The sequence below is a fragment of the Uranotaenia lowii genome, chromosome 2 (genome assembly GCF_029784155.1).
Source record: "Uranotaenia lowii strain MFRU-FL chromosome 2, ASM2978415v1, whole genome shotgun sequence".
NCBI lineage: Eukaryota > Metazoa > Arthropoda > Insecta > Diptera > Culicidae > Uranotaenia > Uranotaenia lowii.
In genome coordinates, this window is record NC_073692.1 from 410,459,526 (window position 1) to 410,477,991 (window position 18,466).

Below are 18,466 nucleotides of genomic sequence, written 5' to 3' on the forward strand. Positions count from 1 at the left end.
ACAAATTAAGTGTCTAGTATTATATCACGTAGAATACCAATTGAAATGTATCATGGAAAGAAAATGTAAAATAATTTGTAAGTTTAGTGTTGAAATCCGGTGGTTTCAAGGGGGCCGGAATGTTATGAAATGAGAATTCATTCCGTGATTTGTGGAACCCCCAGCAGTGAGACGTGCTAACGGTCTAACTACTCAATTTCTCACGTCTCACTGCTACACCGTTATTGAGCAATAAGAGAGATCCAGAGCGCCGAAACTGGAAGGAAAAACAAACGGCAATAAAAATCATAATTTTGCAACTACCAACCAGTAAACGTCGCGTTCTATAATCGATCCGAAACTCCAGTATCGGGAGAAACAAAGTTGTTCCCCCAAGGTGGGAAAATTGTGTGCAGTGGTGTAGTTCCCACTTTATCAATATTTATATGCTAGTTTTACAGTCCGCTAGCTATGCAGTGATCAAAGTGTAGTGATTACTGTTGTTATCGAACAGGTTGGATCGAGATGACCAACATGAACAGTGTTCTGAAGGTTCACTTTATGAATTTGCGTTGGATAGGGAGGACCAACATGAAGAGTGTTCTGATGGTTAACTTTATGAATTAACGTTGGATCGGGAGGACCAACATGAAGAATGATCTGAAGATTCACTTTATGAATTTGCGTTGGATCGGGAGGACCATTATGAAGAGTGTTCTGATGGTTAACTTTATGAATTTACGTTGGATCGGGATGACCAACATGAAGAGTGTTCTGAAAGTTCACTTCATGAATTTACGGTGAATCGGGAGGACCAACATGAAGAGTGTTCTTAAGGTTTAAGGATTTTTCGTTGGATCGGAAGGACCATCTTTCAGAGTGTTCACTTTGTAAAATTTCGTGGGATTGGGAGGACCAACATGAACAGTGTTCTAGAGGTTCATTTTATAAATTTTCGTCGGATCGGGAGGACCAACATGAAGAGTGTTCTGAAGGTTCACTTTATGAGTTTATGTTGGATTGGGAGGACCAACATGACGAGTGTTCTGAAGGTTCATTTTATGAATGTACGTTGGATCGGGAGGGCCAACATAAAGAGTATTCTGAAGGTTCACTTTAGGAATTTACGTTGGATCGGGAGGGCCAACATGAAGAGTGTTCTGAAGGTTCACTTTAGGAATTTATTTTAGATCGGGAGGACCAACATGAAGAGTGTTCTGACGGTTCACTTTAAGGATTTTTCGTTGGATCGGAAGGACCAACATGAAAAGTGTTCGGAAGGTTCACTTTATTAATTTAAGTTGGATCGAGAGGACCAACTTGAAGAGTGTTCTGAAGGTTCACTCTATGAATTTATGTTGGATCGGGAGGACCAACATGAAGAGTTTTCTGAAGGTTCACTTTATGAATTTGCGTTGGATCGGGAGGACCAACTTAAAGAGTGTTCCGAAGGGTCAATTTATTAATTTGGATTGGGAGGACCAACATGGAGAGTGATTTGAAGGTTCACTTTATGAATTTGCGTTGGATCGGGAGGACCAATTTGAGGAGTGTTTTGAAGGTTTATTTTATGAATTTGCGTTGGATCGGGAGGACCAACATGGGCAGTGTTCTGAAAATTAACGTTATGATTTTACGTTGGATCGGGAGGACCAACATGAAGAGTATTCTGAAGGTTCACTTTATGAATTTGCGTTTGATCAGAAGGACCAACTTGAAGAGTGTTCTGAAGGTTCACTTTATGAATTCTGGTTTGATCGGGAGGACAAAATTGAAGGGTGTTCTGAAAGTTCACTTTATGAATTCTGGTTTGATCGGGAGGACTAACATAAAGAGTTTTCTGATTGTTCACTTTAGGAATGGACGGTGGATCGGGAGGACCATCTTTATGAATTTGCGTTGCGTTGGGAGGACCAACATGAAAAGTGTTCTGAAGGTTCACTTTATGAATTTGCGTTGGATCGAGAGGACCAACATGAGGAGTGTTTTGAAGGTTTATTTTATAAATTTGCGTTGGATCGGAAGGACCAACATGAAGAATGTTCTGAAGGTTCACTTTACAATTTGCGTTGGATCGGGAGGACAAACTTGATGAGTATTCTTATGGTTAACTTTATGACTTTGCGTTGGATCGGGAGGACCATCATGAAGAGTGTCTGAAGGGTCACTTTTTTAATTTGCGTGGGATCAGGAGGACCAACATGAAGAGTGTTCTGAAGGTTCACTTTATGAATTTGCGTTGGATCGGGAGAACCAACATGAAGAGTGTTCTGAAGATTCTTTTTTTTTAATTAACGTTGGATCGAGAGGACCAACTTGAAGAGTGTTCTGAAGGTTCATTTTATGAATTTGTATTGGATCGTGAGGACCAACTTGAACAGTGTTCTGAAGGTTCGATTTATGGATTAACGTTGGATCGAGAGGACCAACTTGAAGAGTGTTCTGAAGATTCACTTTATGAATTTATGTTGGATCGGGACGAACAACATGAAGAGTGTTTTGAAGGTTCACTTTATGAATTTGCGTTGAATTGGGAGGACCAATGTGAAGAGTGTTCTGAAGTTTACTTTATGAATTTGCGTTTGATCGGGAGGACCAACCTGAAGAGCGTTCTTATGGTTCACTTTATGGACTTGAGTTGGATCGGGAGGACCAATATGAACAGTGTTTTGAAGGTTCACTTTATGAATTAGCGTTAGATTGGAAGGACCAATTCGAAGAGTGTTCTGAAGGTTCCCTTATAAAATTTGCCTTGAATCGGGAGGACCAACATAAAGTACATTCTGAAGGTTCACTTTATGAATTTGCCTTGGATCGGGAGGCCCAACTTAAGGAATGTTCTGAAAGTCCACTTTATGAATTTACGTTGGATCGGGAGGACCAACATGAACAATATTCTGAAGATTCATTTTATGTGTTGGATTGGGAGGACCAACATGAATAGTGTTCTGGAGGTTCACTTTATGAATTTTCGATGGATCGGGAGGACCAACATGAAGGTTCTTTGATGGTTTTTTTAACCAGTGAAATTTTTCAGAAGCAGGATGACCAGGGTCATTTTAATATGAGAAAGCAAGAATTGAAGAAAGTTTGCGAATGGTAGAAGAAATAAAAATACCGTGATATTTGAGTGTTATGAGCAAGTTTTCTTCTAAATATATTAGATACATTGTTCGACAGTTTTCTAAAACTTTGATGAAAATGAACTGATTCAGAGTACGCATTGAAACAAAAGATTTAACGGGGAATGCAGTCCTGGGAGTCATCAGCCTCAGCTGATTATTACAATGAGAACAAAAAATTTAAATGTTGACATGAATAAGCACAAAGAAATGTAAACTGCGCTTACAGAAATTGTTTAATTAATGAATGGAGAAAAAGAAATTTTGTATCCGTGTGTTTGCAGATTCTCATTTCAAAATTTTACAAATAATTGTTTCTGTTTTTTTGTGTAGGGGGAGATGTGTAGCCTATATATGCTAGCACGATATTCTCTCGGCTGGTGATCCTTTCCGAGTGGAGGAAAAGAAGGCGAGTGAACGAACGGTATAGCAAAAAAAGAATGTGAAAAAAAACGTTCAAAGCCTACTTTAGGTTAAAAATATCTGTAAAGCAATCTTTCCAAATCTTTTCAAAAATAATTTTTTTTTTCGTTAACCAACTTCAAAATATTATATTTTAATGCATCGCTTTTTTCCTTTTTTTCCTTCCACAGCACCCTGCTGGAACTGGGCGCCTCGCCAAACTACCGGGATACCAAAAACCTGACGCCCGTTTACCTATCGGTGACGCGGCGAACCGATTCCAAAATCTGCGAAATCCTTCTTCATGACCACGCCACCCTCGGCATCCAAGACAGCCAGGGCTGGCAGGAAGTCCACCAGGTAACTTCGATCGAGACATTTTGTTTTGTGTGTGTTCAATTTAGATTTAACTTGAAAATTTGAGTAGGCTACTAGATCTAGGTTGAAGGTAGCGAATGATTATCTTACTGTAGATTAGTTTGATTTTTAATATTTAAGGTGACTGGGAGTAAAACAATTTTTTAAAAATTTAACCAACGAAATGATTCATTTGTTTTGAGAAGTGTTACAAAATGACTAGTTGTACTATTTGGAGAAGGATTTGACTTGTAGATTTTCATTTTCTTTTGAGGTGTTTAGGTTTGATCAGACTATGAAAACAATAATCATCGATCGGTGTGAACCTTCTCCAAGAAAAAAGAGACTCCAGTTCCTGGCCTAGACTAAAGTAAAATATGATTACGGATAGTTGCGTTTTTTTCTAGAAATCTTTGGATAAGTATTCTAATGATTCTCTTTTTTCTTCTCTTTTTTTCTCTTCTCCCTACTCTGTTCCTACGATTTTTCATTCGGAAAAAACGACTACTCTCAACAACAAAACACTGATTTCCTAACCCAAAACATCTCTATTGTAACTTCATCCACTATTGTTGTCCAAACACGACTACTAAAAACAAAACAAAACAATACTTGACCTGGAAACACGCATACCAACCTACTGGATAAAAAAAACCCCCAACCAACCTCCATCTTTACAATTCCAAAACAAAACAAAAACCAAACAAAAAAAAACCGTGATGTTTGTAGGCTTGTCGGAACGGGTTAGTGCACCACCTAGAGCATCTGCTGTTCTACGGTGCGGATATGGATGGGCAGAACGCTTCCGGCAATACGCCGCTGCATGTTTGCGCTGTTAACAATCAGGAGGCTTGCGCTAGAATGCTTCTCTTTCGGGGTGCCAACCGGGGCGCCCTAAACTATGCCAATCAGACACCGTACCAGGTAGTATTTTCTTTCTACTCTTAAGTACTTGTTGTATTTTCTCCAGAGACACACACGAAAAAAAAATCGAAACAAAACTTTCCTTTCCTCACTACACAACAATGATAGCAAGTTTATGGTTTAAGGAACAGCAGAAAAATACCTTTTCACCCCCTTAAACACATTTTTTCCACCTTCTCGTGTAGCCATTCGATGATTGCATTCTTCGCAAAAGTTCTCCTGTTCTCCTTACTCACCCAACAACAACCCACTCACAGTATATTTTTTTCTGAAAAGCGCTGAGAGGATGTATTTTAAGAGATTTGTTTGTTTCCAATCCAATGCCGATAGATGTGTGTTTTTACCGACTGCTTCATGTATCTACGTGTGCGTCCTTTCCAATTTGTCCCTGTACGCTTCAACGGTTTTTAGCAGCATCCTTCTAAGAAATTCCATTTTTTCGAACCAACCCTAATAATAACGGCAACAGCTCAGAACAGCATTTTGTGCAATTTTTGCAAAAACTTCCCCGGGATCACGTTCCGGAATGTGGAAACGGAGACGGCACTAACAATGGTTCTGATTTGTATGAATGGCGTTTCGGAAAACCAACCCAATTTACCTGTACAAAAATTCATTTGAGCCAAAAGAAGAACGAGATTTTTTTCTGTCTTCTCCATACAGCATTCGGGTATGATGAATGGGGGTGGTAATTGTGTCTATTCGAAGAAGTAATTACAACACGATGTCATGCCAATTATAAGAAATACAATCAATGTTTGTTTCAACTTCAAACCCGAAAGTATTTATTGTGTTAAAAACATTAATTAGCGGAATAGAGAACAGACGTACAAGCTAGCCCACGAAACTTGTATAAAAATTTCAAAGTCTTTTGTATCAATTTTTGTTCTTTGGCTTGACCACCAGATGTCTCCAAACTCACCACAAAGTACTGTAAAAACCAAACTGAGAAAAAAAATTAACGTAGCTTTAGTCTTTTTTTAAAATCATTCCAAAGCTTTGAATTCTTTTGACTGCTTCTGCAGTATAAAAATAATTAAAGTGAAATTTTGCCTAGTCAAAAGTATCTCTTATTGCATTTATCTAGCAACAGATAGAAGCCATTCATTTCACTGAGATATTGATTTAAAAAATTATGAATCCTTATGCGACTACGCCTTTTCGAAAACTGGACAATTTTAATATGATTTGAACGGCGCAATAGATTGCACCGTTTCAATTCAATTTTTAACGTATTTATTTTCAAAATTTCGTACACATTTTTGAAGATTATTTATTCGAGCTTGCTCTTTTTTTTCCAAACATCAGTTTTGTTTACCTTTTTTTTTGTACAAAAACGTTCAAAAAAAGTTTTGTTAACTTTTTTTTGTACAAAAACGTTCATAAAAGCTAAATAATGAATTTGTCCTCCGTCCCGTGTCTTGGGGTTTTTGCTCAACCCTCATCCGCTCTTGAGTGGGAATTTGACACTAAGTTATAGAAGTTTGGCGGGTTGTGGTCACAACAACAAGGTTGCTGAAATCATATAGAAATCTATAATATCTCAGAATTTTGAGCAAATTTTCATCATAGAATCTGTGTCACAAAACACAGAATTTTGGAAATGTTCACAGATTTCATTGTTTTTTTTTTTTTTTAATTTTGTACGTATCCTCAAAAATAAAATTTGTATGTCAACATAAATTTTGGATTGATTATTTGGTTTCGGATAAACATAATATTATTAGTAATGTTGATAGCTTTTTCTCAAGTAAAATGTAAAAAGAACTGAATTGTTTATGACTTTTTCATGGAATAATGCTATTTTCATCACAGAAAACCATCACAGAATTTTTGAGTAAATTTACAGAAAGTCAGAATTGTTTTTCCTAAAAAAACGCAGAATTTTTTTTTCGGCAACCTTGGTTGTGACTTAATTCAGGCGCATCCAGATAAAACAAAAATTCTTTTGCCACCCCAATTCTTCTGAATTCATGAAATCATTTTGCATCATTACTTTTTATGGACGCTCCCTTAAAGTAAGCTTGCCAGATTGCCCGGTTTTATCCGGGTTTGCCCGGATATTTGATGAAAAATTTCGAGAAAGTCCGGTCCGGCCCGGTTGCCCGGATATCGTGAAAAAAGTCCGGATATTGCCCGGATTTTTTCACAATTTTCACAAAGAAACCAAAAAAAAAATCAAAGTTTTTGAGTAAGTTTCAGCAAAATCGATTATCGGTATGGAAATTTTCAACGGTTGTTTCAAATAATTTCGCTGATTTACTTTTATGAACCTTTAAATATTTAAGTGTTCCAAAAAGTTGTTGGAAATCTGCAATTACATTATTAAAATATTAATTTCGATTTTTTTACATTTTTTCTTTGCTTTTATATATAATAACACCTAAATTTTGCCCGGTTTTTGCCCGGTTTTTGGATTTGAAAAATTGAAATCCATGCCCGGATTTTGCCAGGTTTTTTTTTGAAAAAATGCCCGGAATTGCTAGGCCCGGATGGTAGTGAAAAAAATTCTGGCAACCTTACCTTAAAGCATATATACACCACTAAAAAATGGAAGTACACGGAAAATAAAAAAAAGATGAAATTTACCGAGAAGCAGGGGTAAATTTTTTCCATCCTTTTTTCGGTAAATTTTATCTTTTTTCATTCACGTAACTTTTATCTTTTAATTTTAATTTTGAAAAATGATAGATTCTACTTTTTTCTCACTTACCTAGTGAAATGATAATTTGTACCGTTGTTTTTATTCTCCTTGCAAAAAGGTAAATGGTTGTTTCATTTGGTTTTATCAAAAGAATAGTTCAATTTAGAAATGAAAAAATCATTTCAATCATGTTTTTATTCATACCTTGAATGGGAGAATTTATTATCAGTATATTATAAAAGTAACGAATCAATCAAATTTGTATGCACTCTAATGACGTTCAATGGGAAGGACAGGAGTACCTCAATTTTGTACTGACAGCGGGCTGTACATTTGACCGGATTCTTTTTTGATTATGATAACGAACAATCTGAAAAAAAAATAAAGCACTTAAAACACTGGAGCTGAATTAAAACTGACTGAATGGCTTACCTGCCGCCGTATTTCAAACGAGAAACCAGATCAAGCTAACAAACGTAGCTTTCGTCCCAACTTGCTCGTGACGATCGGGCCAGATGATCCTTTCCTTTGGTCTTCTTGAAATTGGTAGACAAATTGGCGAATGTCAATAACCTCAATAGATATGCTTGTGAAAGAGGTAACTTTTTTGGATTTACCTTTTTCTATTCAGCTCAAGGCAGGTAAACTTCACCTCACTACGAGGTAGAAGGTACTTTTTTTTCTAGATGAATTGTACCATTTTACTCCATTCTATTCAGGTACATTTATTCTCGCTACAAGGAATTAAGTACCTGGCTATAATTTAGCGTTTTTCTAGGTGAATTGTATCTTCTATTTTTAGCTCGATTCAAGTAAACTTTGCTTCGCTATGAGGTGAGTTTCACCTCAAAGAGGTAGAAATTTACCTTTTCGGGTTACACGAGCGTTCACCTTGCTATCTCGGTAAATTTTACCCTTTGTTTATTTTCCTTGTATGACACTGTGAATTTTTTGGAGTTTTGTCAGTGATGCCAGATGTCCTGATTTTTAAGGATTTGTCCTGATTTTCTGTTTCTTTTGTTGTTTTATTTAGAATTTTAAGCCTCTTTGGTTAATTCATCCCATACACACAGTCCCATGCATACAGCAATTCTGATTTTCGAAAAACTGTCCTGATTTTTGGAAAAAAAAACCTCAAATTGTCCTGAATTTCGACAATTGGTCTTAAAATGTCCTGATATGACCTGATTTAAAAGTAAACATCTAAACAAGGATCGAATTTATAGTTAAGTTATGATAAAAAATGTGTAATAAAATAGTTAAACATATTTTACGTATGGTAATCTTTGGTTCAGATGATTTTAAATGGTGTTTTCCGAAATGAGCTGCATTCTAGCCAAGACGATGCTCACTTTTATTGAATATATAAAAGCATTTACAGTACATGTATTTCTTCATTGTTTATGGATTGTATTGGTGCCTGGAAAATTCAGATTTTTTTCTTCGCGGTGTCCTTATTTTTTTACAAAACCACCTGGCACCTTTGTTGGACAATCGTAAAAAGTGTTGTTCATGAATGCCGTCCGCATAAATTTTCATCACTTTTTTTTTTAATTTACGTAGGTACTATTTGTTGAAAATTTTGGGGAAAATTTAATTATAATCATAATCAATTATAGGGGAAGGATTTATGTTGATTTATGCTCGTTAGAGATTTAAAAGTTTTTTTTATTGTGCAAAAGAAAAAATATGTGTTTTAACTATGATTAATCTCTATCCAATTCTAAATTCGCACCAGCCTTCCAGAATTTTCAAGCGCAAGTTTTATTGATTGCTAAACATCTTTCAATTTATTCGAAAGACTCATGTCTGAAGCAAAGTGGCTAAAGTAAGGTGTAATCACTTTGGCAAAAAGTAGACGAGGGTTGGATGCGGCGAAGGAGTAGAAACGAGGCGAAATTTTGACAGCTGGCTAGCTGGGATGCCAGATGCCTTGTTTGTAAAAGACAGACTGACCAGTCCTCAAGAGATTCCTCAGACACAAATTTGCCCTGATTTTTGCTCAGAGTAGTTAGAGTACACGGATTTTTGGACTTTACAATATTGAATTTAGAAATTAATATAAGTGTTTCTAGATAATAAATGAAATCTTGCTTGTGTGCATTGATATTTGTTTCACCGATCATTTGTTACATCTTTTTTTTTTGTAAGATACCAATGATACGTGGTAAAATAGTCTGTTTTGAGTTACAGTAAAATAGAGGGAATAGAGACATCACGGAAAAATGAAAAAGCTAAATTTGACAGAAATATTTTGTACGGAAACTGTCCTGATTAACCTTTTTCGGTTTTTGTTTCTTATCAATAAAGCAAAAAAAGGCAACCTCTTTTTTCGATACCAAATTTGTGTTCTTTGCTTGTGTGCAGACATATCCAAATTTTTCAGATTTTTTATCTTTAACACCTGGCATCCCTGGACCCCTTTTCCGTAAACACTTCAGCCGGCTGTCAAAACTTTTTTCAATATGGTTGATTACGTACGATTTGACAGTTAAGATAACCTTTCTCAAAAAACCTTGGTCTGAAGTTCCTCAAATCCACATTCACACCCATAGAAGAGGTTGCAAAAATCCAATGCCTATTTAGCACATCTCTGTGCCGATAATGCGCTGAAATGTGCACTGTGCCGAAGATGATATGTTTGAAAAACCGTAACTGGCATAAGGACTCGGCTCCCAACTAAAATGATGCATGACCACTACATTCAAGCAAAACAAGAAAAACATTTTATGGGATTTCGTTCCTATTGGATAATTCATCCCAGAAACAAGAAAATAAAAATATAAACCACAGCGCCCGTAGGGAGAATCGAACTCAAATCACTAACCATATGGTCTTGCCAGACCGACATCTTAACCAGTGTACTATTTGAGCTTCATGCAGGAAGAGGGATATTTGTCATAGGCATTCTGCCACCGATCAATCACAAAAGAAACGCACGACAGTGGCTTCCCGGCGTTTGGCCTCCTTTCAAGGTATTCATTTGTCTTGCGTTGGAAACGGGAAAGGAAACGGGAGTGGAGGAACGGGAAACCCATTGAATGAGAACTGTGCTTTGCTTACTGCCTGCTATTACATACACACGCTACATATACACAGCTGCTAAAGCCGGGCAGCTTGGCCGGTGCTTGTTTGCCGGTGAATTGAAGGATGCTTTTGCTACATACACACGCACAGCTTAGCCGTGGTTGTTTGCCGGCGAATTGAATTGAAGGAATGTTTTTTTGGTTGTTGCTTTACTGCATACACACGCACAGCTCGGCCGTGGTTGTTTGCCGGTGGATTGAAGGGATTGAATTAGAAGGATGTTTTTATTGTTGCTTTTGCTACATTCACACGCACAGGTTCGCTGGCTGCCTGGTGTTGGCCGGTATTTATTTCCATCCTTCTTCGTCTTGTGATGCGATAGGGAGGGACGTGAAAGCATTTTTATTTTGTTTCTTTCAGACATACGCAATTCGGTTAACTTGGGAGATTAATGCCGGTGGGAGCAAATCGAATCAGCACCGATCGCGTTATCTTCTTGTACCAATGATGCTATGTAATTGACTACACGCCATTGGCACAGAGGCTGAATTTTGGGTGCAAGTTTGACAAATCCACAGTCATAATAAAAACTTGAAAATTAACAGAAAGTTCGTTGTACTTGACCGCACTTGAAAACTTGCTTACGTGTTTACCAAAAAAGTTATGATAATTTGCCTCTCCAATGTATCGGATCTTCGGCAACCAATTGTTATCATTCAATTTCAGAACCTGGTTAAAAAATTATGAGCATTATAGAAAAAAATGGCCATCCAAATGGCCATTTTTTTCTATAATACAAAATGTGTATATTTTTTTTATATTTATGATAGAGCTTTGATAAATGGTCAAACCAAGTTCATATTTTGACGATGATTAGCCAATTTGTGTTGAAATTTCTTAATTCTAACAAGAAAAACCTAGCACAAAATAAAAATAACACCACATTTTTAATTAAAAATCGTCAAAAACCCCATTCATGGCTAAATTGGTTAGAAAAATATTATTTGTTACATTCATATGCATCAGTGCATATATTTTCAAAATTTATTTCTTATCAATTCTTACACCCAAAATTCAGCCTCTGTGCCAATGGCGTGTAGTCAATTACATAGCATCATTGGTACAAGAAGATAACGCGACCGGTGCTGATTCGATTTGCTCCCACTGGCATTAATCTCCCAAGTTAACCGAATTGCGTATGTCTGAAAGAAACAAAATAAAAACATTTGCACGTCCCTCCCTATCGCATCACAAGACGAAGAAGGATGGAAATAAATACCGGCCAACACCAGGCAGCCAGCGAACCGAGCACTGTGCGTGTGAATGTAGCAAAAGCAACAACAAAAATATCCTTCTAATTCAATCCACTGGCACCGGCAAACCACGGCCAAGCTGTGCGTGTGTATGCAGTAAAAGCAACAAAAAAAACATTCCTTCAATTCACCGGCAAACAACCACGCACCGGCCAAGCTGCCCGGCTTTAGCAGCTGTGTATATGTAGCGTGTGTATGTAATAGCAGGCGGTAAGCAAACACAGTTCTCATTCAATGGGTTTCCCGTTTCCTTCACTCCCGTTCCCTTTCCCGTTTCCATCTTAAGACAAAGGAATGCATTGAAAGAAGGCCAAACGCCGGGAAGCCGCCGTTGTGCGTTTTTTTCGATTGATCGGTGACAGAAAGCCTATGACAAATATCCCCCGTCCTACATGAAGCTTGAATAGTACACTGGTTAAAATGCCGGTCTGGCAAGACGCTATGATTGGTAATTTGAGTTCGATTCTCACTACGGCGCTGTGGTTTTAATTTTTATTTTTTTTGTTTCTGGGATGAATTATCCAATAGGAATAGGTTTTTCTTGTTTCGCTTGAATGTAGTGGTCATCATTTTGGTTGGGAGCCGAGTCCTTATGCCAGTTACGGTTTTTCAAACATACCGTTTTCGGCACAGTGCACATTTCAGCGCATTATCGGCACAGAGATATGCTAAATAGGCATTGGATTTTTGCAACCTCTTCTATGGGTGTAGAAAAATGTTTTTCACATCTATTTTTAGTGCCTCTAACCAACACATACCTTTCAAATTTTCATATACTACGGTCCACAATAGGCTTTTTTGATTAAGTTTAACTAGCTTCAGTTCAACAAAAATAACTCATCCGCCATATAGTATAGAGAAAAACTTTCCACTTAGTGGTTTTTGAAAAGAATTGTTATATTTAAAGATAAAAACTCGAGCCGGAACCAAACCAGATCAACAAAACTATTGTTTTATAGATAAGGCATGCTCAGTTTGGTAAAATTTGTAACGCTGTTTAATGCAAAACTCTTTCAAGCCTTAAATGAAAGTTTTCATAATGATCATTCTAATGAAAAAAAAATTGTTACCTGCTCACTGGTCGGTGATTTTATCAGACCAACTTGACATATGAGCGCTTTTTTAATTTTTTTTCTGTTTTCCATTCCTGATATAAGACTATTAAATTCAAAATTATTTGATTCGAAAATGACATATCGTCGCAAGCAAAATCTTCAAATCAATTGGGCATATAGTGATCAACAATGAAACCGTTTTAGAAATTAACCGAAAACAATTGCCCTAATACACATTTTGTGGGTAAATGTTTTCAAGGCATAGACATATTTTCTCAAAACATGTTTTATCATTTTATATGTTCTAGTTTCTAAATTTTTTTTTGGTGCAGGAATAGGTACATTTTTTATTATGATTGGCATCCCTGACTAAGTCGTGTCCGGAATACACGCTATCACAAGTTACACGAATTTCTCGAATTAGTGCTTCAATTTTGTCCGCTATAGGTTGCTGATGCTGTCGCCTTTTCATTATATGGAGAAAAAGACTGGGGTCAATATATTTGCTTAAAGCCCAGGCAAAAAACTATCTCTGGGATCTTAAGTGTCAATTTTACACTCCTCGCTTAAAATCGCTATCTATTTTTTTTCTCAACCCATTTGTACAAAATGTATGGTTTTGTAACCTCATGATGTAGCTCAAATTTGACTATCAGACTATATTTAGCTAAGACAATCCGTTAATATTATATGTAAGTCAGCTACCAAATGCTCAGAAAAATTAACGTCATGCCTAAGAAATTTCAAAGTTGAAAAATGGAAAAAAGTGGTGTAAAAATGGTATTTTTCAATCAATGAACCATCAAGATTGTTTCAGTCACAGTAGAACTAATTTTGAACGTTGATTGGAAAGTTGAACATATTTTGGCATCTTTAGATTTTCAAAATACGAAACACAGAATTGTGTGGAACCACGCAAGACCAACTATTGTGTTGTGTTAGTGTTGTGTTGTGTTAGCACATACATTCACACTGCTTTCATTTTATAACAGATCACACGAAGCTATGGTGTCGGGTATGTGGTGATTTGCATTGCAGATCTGCCTTACTAGTTTTCAAAAGTTTGCAATTCAGAAAATACGTTGGCGAAACTGCGGTGAGTCCGTGCACCCATGGTGGATTATCTACTATCTATTTTCCCTCGGGTGCTTGTAATGGCCTTATTTCCCCAACTTCTTCTTTACGGGATAAAATGCATATCTACACGATACTCAAGGTTAAATCAAATTCGACATTCTATAGCTTTTGTATTCACTTAAATAAGCAAGTAATAAGCTGATTTTTTTTAAATCACAAGCATAATGGTTAAGGTTGCCAGATTGCCCGGATATTTAATACAAAATTTGAAAAGGTCCAGTCCGGCCTTTGCTTGGATATTGCCCGGATTTTTGGTCAACAATTAAGAAATCAAATGTCCGGCCCGGATAGGTGCTTTAATAATTCTGGCAACCTAAATAATAGTCAATATATCAAATAGTTAGCATTAAAAATCATGTTTAAAACGGTTGAGTTTGCGCTTAAAAGCGATTCTTTTTTCTGCTTATGTAATTTCGATTGAAATTTAAGAACAAAAGAAGAATCAGTAATAAAATAATATTTATCAACAAACTCATAAAATATTTTTCCAGCTTAATTTTCCCCTAAAGGCTAAGTACTAGTTATTTCATCGCCAATAAGATATCATTTATATAATTAATTTCGGAATCAAAATCCTGTGAATAATTTTCTTGAATTTTACAATCTAGATTATTCGAAGAACGATTTCGTTTAAATGTCACAATCTTTAAAGCCTGAAAACAATTTGGAAAAATTTTCAATGACAACATAGAAAGTCTTTTTTGATATGGGTTCCTAGTAAAGGTCACCAACCGAACGGAGTGAAAATCTCCACTTTTGTATATTTTCGACTCGGGTCATGATCAAGTATTGCCCAATTATTGTACATAAAATTTTCGCTGCACATCGTCCTGTAAACTATCTATCAAATTTAAACCTATCATCGCACTGTTTTTTTTCTTTCGTGTTTGTGTATCTACACCTAGACGAGGGAAAAGTATCATTAGCGTGCACCCATCATTTCGCAAACCGAGAAAAAAAAACAGAAAACATTAAAACCACTCATCAGCAGTGTATGTATGAACATAAGTTTTGCTGCCTCAGACATTTCCGCGCTCCAACTGACTGACACTAGTGACTAGTGCAAAGGAAAAACATTTCCCTAGCTGTAAATTTAAATATGAAATGGTAATGAGGTAGGCAGTCAGCGAACCATCTAAGACGAGAAGATGGATGGATCATCACTCTGTCAACAAATTTACACCGAATAATGCTGTTTAGAGTTTTCTCTCTCTTTTGAACTATACTGTCCATAAAGTATCCACATTTTCCTTCTAATTTTCTCCAAATTCATTCGTCCAAATTACCACCTCATCAGCACACTGCGTACATTCTCATACAACAACTTGCGAAAAAAAATGTTTGCCAAAAAATCAAATCAACGAGAAACAAACAAGTCACATCATTATCATCCCTCAAGCGCCGACAAAAAAAAACTTAAAACGGAAAGAGTTTAACTAATTGACTGTTTTGTTGTTTTTTTTTTCCTTCTTTTTTCTCGTAAAACGAAAATCCCAAATCAAATGCGACAAACCGTCAACAAAATCGTAATGACGTGCTGCTTTTGGGGGAACCTGCCTACGTTTATTTCATCAATTGCGACAAACTTTTTCCCTGTGAAGGTGGCCGTCATTGCCGGCAATCTGGAGCTGGCCGAGATGATCCAGAACTACAAATGCGAAGACATCGGTAAGTGGAACACATTTATAAAAAAATTACATTACAAGTCGCATGGTTATTATCAGTGAATTTTTTCCGGTGTTTTTCATTGTGACACCGGGAAAAATTTGCCGGTAAAATTTAAACGAACTGAACGGAAGTTTTTTTTCAATAGAAATTAAATATCTTCAATCAGCTCACACATGAAAAAATATTCAAAATACACACGCACAGCTTAAAATAAATCTCTATCTTAAATAAAAATTTGTTTTTCTCTCTAGATGTAGCCTGATATGAATTTTCATAATTGTTAATGCTCTCAAATTTTCTAGCTCAGTTTTTTTTCGGTTCTGATCGTTCGTTTAATGCTCTATCATCGGCATCCCAGTCTCTCATCATCGTCATCATTGTTATTGTTCACACTTTTTTCCTGTTATAATTGTTTTGTTATTGTTATTTGGCTCATGAAACAATTTCCAACATGAACATTCTTCGATTACTTGCATACAATTTTCATTAATTTTGCTGAAAAAAACTTGCGTGCAACATTTCACAAAAGCTGCCATACACACAAATGCATTTTGAAAAAAAAAAAATTATGCAACATATCATTTGTCATCATTCTCGATTCATACAAGCTTTCTATAGCTCATTTCTATTTGTGTGCGTAGAATTCATATGTTTTTGTGTGTTTAATTACTTTAAGCTAAATGTTGATGCACTTTATTTCGCAGCTAGCATTTTAGAATTTAATAATGAAAAAAAAACACTGCATTGTAGTTGTTCATCTTCTATTACTCAGGCTAAATCAACAATATTTCAATAGTTCTTTTCTTCATCTACTTCATGTTTTTTTCACTTTTACATGTTAGAAATCAACTCACTGATTTGTGTTTGTTTATTTTCTAGAAGAGAATTAAACTTGTTTGTTTTCAGTTTAGCTAGTTAGGCTTATATATTTGGCATTTTGTTTTTTTTTAGTTCAAGCCCACTCTCAACTATTTCCTTATTTAACGTTGAATGTTACAAAAATATAACCTCGAATGTTACCATCGGCAAAAAAATTTGCAAATCGACAAAAACATCAAAAGAAAAGGTAAAAATATTCATTGTTGCCTAAGACTATCTTATAACTGTTTTGAAAAATCAGAGAACAAAATGTTGTTAATTTCCATGTTTTTTTTGTGAAATAAATGTGAAACAAATTTTAAACAAAAACAAACAGCTGAAAGTCATTAAAACAGAGAAATTACTAAAATTTCTCAAATGAAAAAATGATAAAAAATGAAAAAAATTACAAAAATGACAAAACTATCAAACATTTAACAAAAAATTACAAAAATTACAAAAATGACAAAATGACAAAAATGACAAAAATTACAAAAATGACAAAAATGACAAAAATGACAGAAATGACAAAAATGACAAAAATGACAAAAATGACAAAAATGACAAAAAATGACAAAAATGACAAAAATGACAAAAATGACAAAAATGACAAAAATGACAAAAATGACAAAAATGACAAAAATGACAAAATGACAAAAATGACAAAAATGATAAAAATGATAAAAATGACAAAAATGTCAAAAATGACAAAAATGACAAAAATGACAAAAATGACAAAAATGACAAAAATGACAAAAATGACAAAAATGACAAAAATGACAAAAATGACAAAAATGACAAAAATGACAAAAATGACAAAAATGACAAAAATGACAAAAATGACAAAAATGACAAAAATGACAAAAATGACAAAAATGACAAAAATGACAAAAATGACAAAAATGACACAAATGACAAAAATGACAAAAATGACAAAAATGACAAAAATGACAAAAATGACAAAAATGACAGAAATGACAAAAATGACAAAAATGACAAAAATGACAAAAATGACAAAAATGACAAAAATGACAAAAATGACAAAAATGACAAAAATGACAAAAATGACAAAAATGACAAAAAATGACAAAAATGACAAAAATGACAAAAATGACAAAAATGACAAAAATGACAAAAATGGCAAAAATGGCAAAAACGACAAAAATGACAAAAATGACAAAAATGACAAAAATGACAAAAATGACAAAAATGACAAAAATGACAAAAATGACAAAAATGACAAAAATGACAAAAATGACAAAAATGACAAAAATGACAAAAATGACAAAAATGACAAAAATGACAAAAATGATAAAAATGACAAAAATGACAAAAATGACAAAAATGACAAAAATGACAAAAATGACAAAAATGACAAAAATGACAAAAATGACAAAAATGACAAAAATGACAAATATGACAAAAATGACAAAAATGACAAAAATGACAAAAATGACAAATATGACAAAAATGACAAAAATGACAAAAATGACAAAAATGACAAAAATGACAAAAATGACAAAAATGACAAAAATGACAAAAATGACAAAAATGACAAAAATGACAAAAATGACAAAAATGACAAAAATGACAAAAATGACAAAAATGACAAAAATGACAAAAATGACAAAAATGACAAAAATGACAAAAATGACAAAAATGACCAAATTGACAAAAATTTAAAATTATTCTAAAATGACAAAAATGACAAAAATGACAAAAATGACAAAAATGACAAAAATGACAAAAATGACAAAAATGACAAAAAATGACAAAAAAGACAAAAATGACAAAAATGACAAAAATGACAAAAATGGCAAAAATGACAAAAATGACAAAAATGACAAAAATGACAAAAATGACAAAAATGACAAAAATGACAAAAAGGACAAAAATGACAAAAATGACAAAAAGGACAAAAATGACAAAAAATGACAAAAAATGACAAAAATGACAAAAATGACAAAAAAGACAAAAATT

At 34.8% G+C, this 18,466-nt stretch overlaps 1 protein-coding gene across 3 annotated transcripts in view; it reads left to right on the forward strand.

The window, feature by feature from the left end:
• Window positions 1-18,466, forward strand: part of LOC129749740 (SH3 and multiple ankyrin repeat domains protein 2) — a 598,094-nt gene that overhangs the window by 399,498 nt on the left and 180,130 nt on the right. For all 3 annotated transcript variants that reach the window (XM_055744799.1, XM_055744801.1, XM_055744800.1), the window contains 3 exons: window positions 3,695-3,863; window positions 4,590-4,784; window positions 15,562-15,628. In XM_055744799.1, coding sequence (XP_055600774.1) covers window positions 3,695-3,863; window positions 4,590-4,784; window positions 15,562-15,628 — 431 coding nt within the window. The remainder of the gene's footprint in view (window positions 1-3,694; window positions 3,864-4,589; window positions 4,785-15,561; window positions 15,629-18,466) is intronic.